The sequence below is a fragment of the Bos indicus genome, chromosome 15 (assembly GCF_029378745.1).
Source record: "Bos indicus isolate NIAB-ARS_2022 breed Sahiwal x Tharparkar chromosome 15, NIAB-ARS_B.indTharparkar_mat_pri_1.0, whole genome shotgun sequence".
Lineage (NCBI taxonomy): Eukaryota > Metazoa > Chordata > Mammalia > Artiodactyla > Bovidae > Bos > Bos indicus.
In genome coordinates this window covers 48085090-48098474 of record NC_091774.1, presented here as the reverse complement: position 1 = coordinate 48098474, position 13385 = coordinate 48085090, and the positions used below count along the sequence as shown (strand labels likewise).

Genomic DNA, 13385 nt, shown 5'->3' with positions numbered 1-13385 from the left:
CTTGGAGAGGATGCGCATCTTTCAAATTTTCCTACATCTGTGTTCATTACATTCTCAAGGACTGCAGATGACAGAAGTTCTAAGGAATACAAACCATTTTTAATTAATATAAGGAATCACACACAATTAATGAAATTTCAAAAAGGGGGTGAAACTAATACTTTATCATGTTTATCAAGAAAGACCTTCATTCAAAAGAAAAAAAAATGAACAATAGCACAATTATGGAGACTGAATCAAGGAAGCCAGGGTGAGACAAATGGAATATACATTTCATTTTTGTATCTCGCTGCCCTGGCTAGAAATTCTGGACAATGTTGTACAGGGATGGTTAGAGTAGATATCTGACAATGTTTTTTTTTTTTAATTAGAGTGTCTAACCCATGGACAGGGAGGCCTGGCGTGCTGCGATTCATGGGGTCACAAAGAGTCGGACACGACTGAGTGACTGAACTGAACTGAACCCATGTACATTTCATGCAATTACTAATAGAGTACAACTTACTTCTAGATATTTGCATCTTTGCTTTCTAATGTGTCTTCTATTCTTTAAATGGAAAACGGACTCCAGTAGACGTTTCTATAAACATGTGCAACGTCCAACAAACATATGAAAAGATGCATCATTGAATTCAAATCAAATCCACAAGATACCACTATATACAATAAAATGGCTGTATTTTTTTAATTTAACAGAGATTGGAAACATTAGACTTTTTATATATACTAGAGGGTATGTAAAAATCACATTGAGCTGTGAGAAACTGTTAGACAATTAGACAAAATTTGAAACACAATTACCATATGACAGAAGTTCAACACTTAAGTATATAAGCAGAATAACTTAATACAAGAGTAGCAACAAAACTTATACACAAATGTTCATAGCATCATTATTAGTGAAAAATTGGAAAGAATTCAAATATCCACCATTTGTTTAGTGGATAAACCAAGTGGAGCATACCCATAGCAAGGATTATTATTCATTTATGAAAGGATGAAGTACAAACGTATGCCCTTTCACAGATGAACTTTGCAAACACTATGCTAATTTTAAAAAGCAAACACTAAAGGCTACTGCAATATGATTTCAATTACATCAAACCAATTACTAGAATAGATAATCAAAAAACATACTAGATGTTGGAAGGGATCAGAGGAATAGATCCATAGGTGGTGACTGATTAATGGTTATGGAGTTTTCTTTTTATGCAATTGAAATGTCCTGAAATCAGATATTGGTGATGGTTGCACAACATTTTAAAAGTACTAAAAGGCACTTAATATTGCATTTCAGAGGTTTAAATGATAACCATTTATGGCTTGTGTATTCCACTTTAATAAAAAAAGATAAAGTGTAACAAACTCTGTGTTAAAATTTTTCTCCTGTTTCTCTCTATATATATAAACACACAGTTAAATTAACTAAATTGTGTAAATACATATGATGCACTTTTATTTAATCATAAAATTCCTGAATAATCATTATTTAAATTAATTATCATATTCTGTAAATTAAAATAGAAGACTTTATTTTTCAATATTGTTTTATCCAAATATTGTCTCAACATATATAGTAAATGCATATTAAGAAATGAAGGGAGAATGAATACAGGTATACATGTATAACTGAGTTCCTTCACTGTCCACCTAAAACTACCACAACATTGTTAATCAGCTATACCTCAATACAAAATGTTTTTGATGTTTTAAAAAAATTTAAAAAGAAATATATCAGAAGTTGCCTGTATGTTATATAATTTGAACGTGAATGAGTGTCAATAAAACCTTCTGAAACATCATTAGTGCTTTTAACTTCTGTCCCACACGTCCTTACAAGGAAAGAAAAAAACACTTCAATAAATATTAAAGTATCTAATATTCATTGAAGCTAAATTGTGTTCATTCTCACTCCCCCATATATAAGGCTCTTATGCCAGCATGTAGATATAAATACATACAGATAAATTTATTCTCTAATTTGTGTGTCACTTTATAAACAGTAAGAATGGAAAGCTTTCACTTCTTTTCCTTCTCCAATAGGTGTTAGCTTAAATCCAATGCCAGCACCTGTATCACAAGTGTATGTATTCCATTGGGATACATAATACGTTTTAAGATATATTTAGTTCAAAGGTACAAATATCAAGAGATTTAGTAGCTGAGGACTGTGAAAGTACATATAGTGTAGAATCATGACATTTTTTTTTAAGTAGTATCCTGAACACCTGGACCAGATTGCATTCAGCTCACTGTTTTGCTTCAGAAATTAAGGTATTAAAGCACATTCAAAAGCAGGAATAGAAACAGGGTTTTTGTTTAATATGCAGGCAGAAAACACATGGAGATAATTTTTGGATGTACATTAATTGATTATTAACTTCACATGACTGAAGGTTTTATTCCATCTACCTATTAGAAGGCAGAAGTAAAGATTGGATTTAAAAAGAAAAATGTTTATTTCTCCAATTCACAGATTGAAATATAGTGTAATTTTCCATGATTATTTTTCAAAGTAAATAGGAATCCACATCTGTAGTGGTAAATATCAAGCCGGAATCACCCTCATGACCAGAGCAATGGGACTACGGCAGGAGAATAGCTCTTGAGCATGATCACAACACTTGCCATTCACCTACCTCCCATTGCTCCCCAGAAAAGAATCTCGCTCACTTACTTTATTTCTAGAGATACATATTTGTTACTGTATTTAATCCGTTTTAGACAGGGAAACCAGCTTGGAGGAATAAACTTCGTGTTTGAAAAAGAACATGGGATGTAAAATTGAGGACTGACTAGTGAGGAAGCAAACATTTTCTATGGAATTTAGAAATGAGAATAGTCAACAGGTGACAATAATTGTACTTATAAATAAGTAGCCATGTTCTTGTGTTGATGTAAACACTTCAATACACTTGTCTCCTACAGAATAGTATGAGCCCATTTTCCTTGTAGAAAAATTAAGCTATAATGTATTGAAATCATTTTAAATTTGTTTTGGAAAAAACCTAATTATGGTCAGTACTACAATATTTGGTGTAAGTTGGGATCTTTAACTGAGTGTTTTTGCAAATGGGACCTATACTTCTCTTGTAACAATAAATCCAGTTTCAATAATCAACACTAGAGCTATCAAAAGGAAATATGAATGACCAAATAGATATGTAGCTCATATTAGGAGCTATATCCCTAGGAGTAGAGCAGAATGAACTCAGTTATGTTTACTATTCTCGCTTTGTGGGTATCTATGATTTCCCTACTTCTTTTGCTTGGACATACATAGTTAAGAGTTGACTATTCACAATATTGTAAAGCAATTCTCCTCCAATTAAAGGAAAAGAGTTGACTATTCAAATATATTGAGAGGAAGAAATGAGTAACAATACTATTTTTTCAACAACTATTAAAATCTGTATACACTGGTCAAATAGGTATCAATAATACATTTCACAGTCTATTCTATTCCATAATAATCAGTTATAATGTGTGAAAATATATGTGTAACTGCATGTGTATATATATATGTATATATATATATATATATATATATATATGAATTGTTACAGTTTTGTTCGTTAATGACAATTTTCAAAGAAATGTGGAAAATATAACTGCATACAAACATTAGGAGCAAATTTACAAACCTGACAAGAAATAAATCTGATAACAATTTTGTTATGTAAGGAAACCCATTCTTATACACTCATATGATTCTTTGTCAAAAATGCTAATTGCAAGGCCTTTGTTAAGCTTCGAGATTATTAGTTTCAGTCAAAATCAGTGTTGCTAGATAGGAATGCTGCTGCTGCTGCTAAGTCGCTTCAGTCCTGTCTGACTCTGTGCGACCCTACGGACAGCAGCCCACCAGGCTCCTTTGTCCACTGGATTCTCTAGGCAAGAATACTGGAGTGGGTTGCCATTTCCTTCTCCAAGGCATGCATGCATGCTAAGTTGCTTCAGTCATGTCCGACTCTGTGCAACCCTACGGACAGCACCCCACCAGGCTCCTCGGTCCACAGGATTCTCCAGGCAAGAACCCTGGAGTGGGCTGCCATTTCCTTCTCCAAATAGGAATGAGGTTCAATTAATGTTATGATTGCATTAAGTGAGTTCCCTACCTTTAATATTTGCATTGTATGGGGACTTCCCTGGTGGCTCAGACAGTAAAAAATCTGCTTGCAGTGCAGGAGACCCAGGTTTGATTTCTGGGTCAGGAAGATCCCCTGGAGAAGGGCATGGCAACCTAGTCCAGTATTCTTACCTGGAGAATCCCATGGACAGAGGAGTCTGTCCAGCTACAGTCCGTGGGGTCACAGAGTCAGACACGACTAAGAGACTAATGCACTAACTCATTTGCCACCTTTAAATTTTCTACCATGTACTAATAAAGTGAACAAGATAATTTCAATTTATTATTTTATTTTGCTTGTGGGCAGCAATATGAAACAGAGAAATTAAGCAACTTGATACAATGAGGTTAAACTGCTACATGTAAAGTATCTCATCTATTGTTTCATGAAGGTGATCTTGGTCCACTATTTATTGAGTTGGCCAAAAAGTTGGTTCAGGTAGTGAATATATTATTCAATACAGTTCTGGATGAAAATGAAAAATGTGTCTTTTATTTTTATTGAAAACCAAATGAATTCTTTGGCCAACTCAATACTAGTTTGGATTTCTATTTTGTAATATTTCTTCCTTAACTTGTGGGTATGTTTTTAGTGTATTTGTGTAATTTTTGTTTAATTTGTATAAATTTTGTTTCCAAAAATTTTGTGCATTTTCAGTTTATTATTTTCTTTGCACTCTCCTTATGATTCATATATACATATACATTTTATTGCATAAATATTTTCATATAATCAAGGGCTTCCCAGGTGGCACTAGTGGTAAAGAACCTGCCTGCCACTGCAGGAGACCTGAGATGCAGTTTTGATCCCTGAGTCAGAAAGATCTGGAGAAAAGGGCACGGCAACCCGCTCCAGTATTCCTACATGGAGAATCCATGGACAGAGGAAGCACAGTTCACAGGGTTGCAGAGTTGACATGACTGAAGCGACTTGGCTTGTATGCATGCGATGTAAAACGCCACCAATTTGGAGTATTGTTTTACCAACTTAAATTTATTTCTAAATCCAAATATCTGTTTTGACTGCTGCCTTATTTGTTACCTTCTTTTTGAAATTCTTTTGTTATCTATTTTGTAATGAGGAATTTTTTTAGATTTAAGTTTTCTCTTGTCTTATGAAGTAGAATTTATACTTCTGTTTCTTCCTTTTATACTTTGAAAAAATAATATTTAAATACATGTTTAAATACTTAGAATGTCCTTGAAACGTGTATTATCATATGTGAAATGGATCGCCAGTCCAGATTCTATGCATGATACAGGGTGCTTGGGGCTGGTGTGCTGGGATGACCCAGAGGGATGGGATGCGGAGAGAGGTGGGAGGGTGGTTCAGGATGGGGAACACATGTACACCCATGGCGGATTCATGTCACTGTATGTCAAAACCAATACAATATTGTAAAGTAATTAGCCTCCAAAAAGTAAATAAATAAATAAATGTTAAAAAGTAAAAAAAGAAAAAAAAAAGAAATTATGTTTTGTACTATGTAAGTTTAAATATAATTAAAAATCCTTAAACCCTGAGATAATTTAAATTAATTACTGATTAATCATTTTTTAACTAGATTTTTTTTAAATTGAATTCTACAATATTGATTAATAGAAGCATAATTTTAAGTTCAAATAAATAAATACTTAGAATGGAGTGTAATAGTTCTTAAAGTTTTATGAAATTTGAATCATTAGTTCAGGAATCTATTCATTCACTCAAAATTTATTGATATTTAAAGTGTAATGTGTTGCTATACAATGCAAGTGAGTTAGTCACTCAGTCATGTCCGACTCTTTGTGACCCCATAGACTGTAGCCCGACAGGATCCTCTTTCCATGGGATTCTCCAGGCAAGAATACTGGAGTGGGTTGCCATACCCTTCTCCAGGGGATCTTCCCCACCCAGGAATCAAACCCAGGTCTCTTGCATTGCAGGCAGATTCTTTACTGTCTTAGCCACCAGGGAAGTCCCCACACTATGCAAATATAAATATAAATACAATAAGTTCAAATATTAAGATTTTGCTTAAATTCTGGTGGATCCAAGTTGTGATTTCTTTTTATATTACTATGATGCTAAAATAGAAAGAGATATTGATCCATTGACAAATATATTCCTTACCTATGATGCCTGCCTCTTTTTATTTACATCATGTTAAGTAGTTTAACAGATGACTCCCTGTCCTCTCTGAGATAAAGTTGATATTCCAAAATAAAATGGTGCTTGAAGTTGCAGTGGTTGTAGAAAGATACAAAATAAGATAGAAAATTTCAATTAACAAAGCAAAAAATAGCAGTGAACTTGAGAAGAAAGCAGAGCACAGTAACAGAAGAAAGAAACTGTTCTAGCATGCTCTAAGACCATTTTCATTTTCCTCTTTAAATTCTCCAGATATCCTCCAAAATTTTGCTTAGTTTGATTTCTACCTACTCTTATATGACTCCAAGAATTTATTATAGCACAAGAAAGGTCTTTGAAGGGCACTCTTATAAAGCAGTTCATACCATGTTACTTTACTATTTCTAAAAAAGTTGCTTTGCGATATCTAAACTGTCCTCTTTTGTTGTGAATATATAAAGATAAAACAGGGTTGTAGGTAGAAAAATTAACAAGTAACAACTTTATATCCCTGATTCATCCACTATTTTAAACAATGCTAACTATACTCCTAGTGTATCATTGGACTGTAATATAAGTATATATAGTAAAATGATGGCCAAAGTTTAATTTAACATATACTATGTGAAATTAATTTATGTTATGTTATTTAACATAATATAGGTTTAATTAATTTAACATAGGGAAAAAATTTAACATATACTATGGATGCAAATATATCAGATGTGATAAAGTCCAAGGATGAGGCATCATTAAAATTGACAAGGTGAATCAAATTTTTATATTTAACTGTGAGATTGTGTCCCTCTATTACTCAATATCAAGAACACTAGAAGCCAATCACATATTTCTCTAGGATGCATATTGGTCAATTATTTTCTGGGAAAAATGCAAATGCCTCAGGGAAAAAATTCACTGGGAAATAAGAATGTCAACAGTGCTACAAAGGAGACTTTACAGGAGCACACAAAATAAATCCAACCAATTAATGAGACTCACTCATCACCTGGAGTTTCAAATCAGCTTACTAAGGACTTTTTGTGAATTAATAATCAAAGAACACTAATAATGAGAAAATAGAAAGAGAAATTAAGGGAACAATTCCATTCACCATTACAATGAAAAGAATAAAATACTTAGGAATATATCTACCTAAAGAAACTAAAGACCTATATATAGAAAACTATAAAACACTGGTGAAAGAAATCAAAGAGGACACTAATAGATGGAGAAATATACCAATGTTCATGGATGAGAAGAATCAATATAGTGAAAATGAATATACTACCCAAAGCAATCTATAGATTCAATGCAATCCCTATCAAGCTACCAACGGTACTTTTCATAGAGCTAGAACAAATAATTTCATAATTTGTATGGAAATACAAAAAACCTCGAATAACCAAAGCAATCTTGAGAAAGAAGAATGGAACTGGAGGAATCAACCTGCCTGACTTCAGGCTCTACTACAAAGCCACAGTCATCAAGACAGTATGGTACTGGCACAAAGACAGAAATATAGATCAATGGAACAAAATAGAAAGCCCAGAGATAAATCCATGCACATATGGACACCTTATCTTTGACAAAGGAGGCAAGAATATACAATGGATTAAAGACAATCTCTTTAACAAGTGGTGCTGGGAAAACTGGTCAACCACTTGTAAAAGAATGAAACTAGAACACTTTCTAACACCATACACAAAAATAAACTCAAAATGGATTAAAGATCTAAACATAAGACCAGAAACTATAAAACTCCTAGAGGAGAACATAGGCAAAACACTCTCCGACATACATCACAGCAGGATCCTCTATGACCCACCTCCCAGAATACTGCAAATAAAAGCAAAAATATACAAATGGGACCTAATTAAAATTAAAAGCTTCTGCACAACAAAAGCAAGGTGAAAAGACAGCCTTCAGAATGAGAGAAAATAATAGCAAATGAAGCAACTGACAAACAAACTAATCTCAAAATATACAAGCAACTCCTGCAGCTCAATTCCAGAAAAATAAACGACCCAATTGAAAAATGGGCCAAAGAACTAAACAGACATTTTTCCAAAGAAGACATACAGATGGCTAACAAACACATGAAAAGATGCTCAACATCACTCATTATCAGAGAAATGCAAATCAAAACCACAATGAGGTCCCATTTCACACCAGTCAGAATGGCTGCGATCCAAAAGTCTACAAGCAATAAATGCTGGAAAGGGTGTGGAGAAAAGGGAACCCTCTTACACTGTTGGTGGGAATGCAAACTAGTACAGCCACTATGGAGAACAGTGTGGAGATTCCTTAAAAAACTGGAAATAGAACTGCCTTATGACCCAACAATCCCACTGCTGGGCATACACACCGAGGAAACCAGAATTGAAAGAGACATGTGTACCCCAATGTTCATCACAGCACTGTTTATAATAGCCAGGGCATGGAAGCAACCTAGATGTCCATCAGCAGACAAATGGATAAGAAAGCCATAGTACATATATACAATGGAGTATTCCTCGGCCATTAAAAAGAATATATTTTAATCAGTTCTAATGAGGTGGATGAAACTGGAGCCTATTATACAGACTGAAGTAAGCCAGAAAGAAAAACACCAATACAGTACACTAACGCATATATATGGAATTTAGAAAGATGGTAACGATAACCCTGTATGCGAGACAGCAAAAGAGACACAGATGTATAGAACAGTCTTTTGGACTCTGTGGGAGAGGGAGAGGGTGGGATGATTTGGGAGAAAGGCATTGAAACATGTATAATATCATATAAGAAACAAATCGCCAGTCCAGGTTCAATGCAGGATATAGGATGCTTGGGGCTGGTGCACTGGGATGATCCAGAGGTATGGTACAGGGAGGGAGGTGGGAGAGGTGTTCAAGATGGCAAATACATGTACACCCATGGCAGATTCATGTTGATGTATGGCAAAACCAATACAATATTGTAAAGTAAAAAAAATAAAATAAATACATTAATGTTTTTAGAAAAAAGAACATATGACATTTGAAAAATAGTTCAAATATTAAGATTAAAAACAATACAAGCTATAAAAATAAACTATTAAAATTAGAGGTCATTAAAATAGTATATATAAAAGAATTGTTATTTTTGTCTAAATATATATCTTTTTAAATCGACCTTCTTCATTATCTTATTATAAGTATAATGGAATGGTATCACTTGGATTAGAATGAATATATTTTCCAGGACTATATTCACACTATTGTTCTGTACATACTATTATTTCGAACCACATTTTTCAACATTTTATGTCCTGATAATATATCCCTAATATTTAATTTATTGAAAGCATATAAATAAATATATAATAGACAGGAGAAACAGATCATGAAATATGTTTCCCCTTTTGCATTAAAATGTATAAGTGATTAATAAACTTTGACAGATAAGCACTAACGTGATTCAAGTAATTTGATTTTCAAAATCTTTACCTCAAACTAATATTTTAATGCCTGCTTTATTCTTTATACTTTGGCTATCTGGAGTGCTCCAAGAATCAAAACTACATCAAGTAGGAGAAAGTTACTGAAAACCAGAATTAATTGGTTTTGAATAACAATGATATTCCTAAATCACATTTCTCTTTTATTTTTACAGTTTTGGACAAGTCATTAGCAAATTTTGATAAAAGCTTCCTCACTTAAAATGTGCACTAAATTATTTCATATATTTCAATTAAAATTAAATGGGACACAGTATTATTTAACAAAATCTCAAATCCTTGAAATAAGAGTTATTTTCAGTATCATATATTCTAGTCTATTACTTAAATATCTCCATGCACAGAAATTTCTATACTCCTTGCATATATTAAGTTTCTAATAATATAGCAAAACAAATTCAAGAGTGCAGGCTGTGATATCAGAAGGCTACATCTTCTCCAGCTTTCATGACTTGTAGGCTGAAGATAATGTGCAGAGTCATGATTTTCTCTAAAGTTCTGTTCCTCAGTTACGAGAAGATGAAACAATACAAACTAACTTATGGTATGAAGTTTGTGTTTTGATAAATAATTTAATACTCAATGTGTTAAAATAGCTCCTGTTTAATTAGAAATATCGAAGGAATGTTGGATACTTCTAATCTGCCTGCAAAGCCAGAGCCCCAGGTTTAATCCCCCAGTCATGAAAATCCCCTGGAGAAGTGAATGGCTACCCACTCCAGTATTCTTGCCTGGAGAATTCTATGGACAGAGGAGCCTGGTGGGCTGCAGTCCATGGGTTCGCAAAGAGTTGGACACGACTGAGTGACTAACACTCTCAAAAACTTCATTTTCAAAGAATGTTAGTGCTGGAATTAGAGTTTAAAAAGAGGATTCCCCTACAACACCTACAAAACCATGAATGTAACTTCTTCAAACACTGTCAGAGAGATTATTAAGAATAGTAACCTTGAATGTTTTTCTTCTTAGTGAATTATGTTCCAGGATCTCGGAAATTTCAACAGCTCAAAGTTTCAGGTCTCTGAGTTCATTCTTTTGGGATTCCCAGGCATTCACAGCTGGCAGCACTGGCTATCCCTGCCCCTGGTTCTGCTCTACCTCTTAGCTCTCAGTGCAAACATCCTTATCTTGATCATCATCAATCAAGAGGCAACACTGCACCAGCCTATGTATTATTTCCTGGGCATCCTGGCTGTGGTTGACATGGGCCTTGCTACCACCATCATGCCCAAGATTTTGACCATCTTGTGGTTCAATGCGAAGACCATTGGTCTCCCTGAGTGCTTTGTACAGATGTATGCCATACATAGCTTTGTAGGAATGGAATCAGGCATTTTTGTCTGCATGGCTATAGATAGATATGTGGCAATTTGTCAACCACTGTGTTATTCATCAATCATCACCAAATCTTTTGTGCTCAAAGCTACTGTGCTCATGGCACTCAGAAACAGCCTGACTACCATCCCAATTCCTGTGTTGGCGGCTCAGAGACACTATTGCTCAAAAAACCAAATTGAGCACTGTCTGTGCTCTAATCTTGGTGTCACTAGTCTATCCTGTGATGACAGAACAGTCAACAGTGTTTACCAGCTACTTTTGGCCTGGATACTCATGGGGAGTGACTTGGGTTTGATTCTTGTATCCTATGCTTTGATACTTCACTCTGTACTGAAACTGAACTCAATGGAAGCTACATCCAAGGCCCTGAGTACCTGCACTTCCCACCTCATCCTAATCCTGTTTTTCTACACAGTCGTTATTGTCATTTCTATCACCCATAGTGCAACAATGACGTTTCCCCTCATCCCAGTTCTACTCAATGTACTCCACAACGTCATTCCTCCTGCTCTCAATCCTATGGTCTATGCACTCAAGAACAAGGAGCTCAGACAGGGCTTATGCAAGCTCCTTAAGCTGGACTTCAAAGGCAATTAACTTGGGGAGGATGCTCAACTTTGTAATTTCCCTATGTGTATAATCATTACATTCTTCAAAGATTATAGATAAAGAAGAACTAAGAAACACTACATTTTTCAGTTAGTTTAAGGAATCAGTGGCAATTAATGAAACCTTCAAAATGAGAATGAAGTAATCTTGCTTTTCAATAAATTTCTTCATCAAATGAGTAATGCAATGATGTTGATTGTCTCAAGGAATCCACAGAAAGACAACAGAATATATACTCCATTTCTGTCTCCAGTTCCTCTAAATAGACCTTCCTAACAAAGTTTAATGCTGCTGCTAAGTCACCTCAGTCGTGTCCGACTCTGTGCGACCCCATAGATGGCAGCCCACCAGGTTCCCAGCCCTGGGATTCTCCAGGCAACAATACTGGAGTGGGTTTCCATTTTCTTCTCCAGTTCATGAAAGTGAAAAGTGAAAGTGAAAGTGAAATCACTCAGTCGAGTCCGACTCTTCGCGACCCCATGGACTGTAGCCTACCAGGCTCCTCCATCCATGGGATTTCCCAGGCAAGAGTACTGGACTGGGTTGCCATTGCCTTCTCCAACAATGTTTAATAGAGATGGTTGAAAGAGATATCTGCCATTTTATTCTTTTTTAATGAGAGTATTTAATCCATATATATTTTATTTGATTACTGATAGCATATACCTCGGAGAAGGCAGTGGCACCCCAATCCAGTACTCCTGCCTGGAAAATCCCATGGATGGAGGAGTCTGGTAGGCTGCAGTCCATGGGGTCGCTAAGAGTCGGACATGACTGAGCGACTTTACTTTCACTTTTCACTTTCATGCATTGGAGAAGGAAATGGCAACCCACTCCAGTGCTCTTACCCAGAGAATCCCAGGGATGGAGGAGTCTGGTGGGCTGCTGTCTAAGGGGTCACACAGAGTCGGACATGACTGAAGTGACTTAGCAGTAGCAGCATATACCTGCTCCATGACAAAACTAGACAGCATATTAAAAAGCAAAGACATCACTTTGATGACTTAGGCCCTTATAGTCAAAGTTATGGTTTCTCTGGTAGTCACTTATGGACAGGAGAGTTGGCTTGTAAAGAAGGCTGGTGCTAAAGCTGAAGCTCCAGTCCTTTGGCCACCTGCTGCCTAGTACTGACTAATTCGAAAAGACCCTGATGCTGGGAAAGAACGAGCGCAGGAAGAGGAGGGGGTGACAGAGGAAGAATGATTAAATGGCATCCCCGACTCAATAGACATGGGTCTGGGCAAACTCAGGCATACAGTGATGTACAGGGAAGCCTGGCATCTGCAGTTCAAGGGTCTCAAAGAGCCAGACATGATTTAACAACTGAGCAACACAAACTGCTCCAGATATTTGTGCTTCTTTCTGAGGAGTTTTACCATTTTTAAATGGTCAAAAAACTTGAGTAGACACTTCTCTAAAGAAAATATGAGATGCCAGCAAATATATGAAAAGATTTTTATAAATTAAAATCAAAACAACAATAATCACAATAAGTTTAGGATAATTAATATACACTCTAAATGATTACTATTTTGTTTTAAATTTAGCAGATGTTGACAATATTGTGACAATATTTTGAAACATGGCATTATTATACATTGATAGAGAGTATGTAAAAATCACACAGGTGCTCTGGAAAAAAACTTTAGTAATTACTCAATTTAAAGGTAGTTACCATATGACTCAGAAATTTAACTCATAAGCATATAATCAGACAACTT

At 35.2% G+C, this 13385-nt stretch overlaps 1 protein-coding gene across 1 annotated transcript; it reads left to right on the top strand.

The window, feature by feature from the left end:
* Nucleotides 1-10692: 10692 nt before the first annotated feature.
* On the top strand, nt 10693-11652 carry LOC109568883 (putative olfactory receptor 56B2). Its single transcript, XM_019974249.2, has one exon. It carries the CDS (start codon nt 10693-10695, stop codon nt 11650-11652), a length of 960 nt encoding a protein of 319 aa, XP_019829808.2.
* The last annotated feature ends 1733 nt before the right edge of the window (nt 11653-13385 follow it).

Excerpts from the sequence above, each read along its gene's own strand:
- LOC109568883 (XM_019974249.2), top strand. The coding sequence starts at position 10,693 with ATGTTCCAGGATCTCGGAAATTTCAACAGCTCAAAGTTTCAGGTCTCT.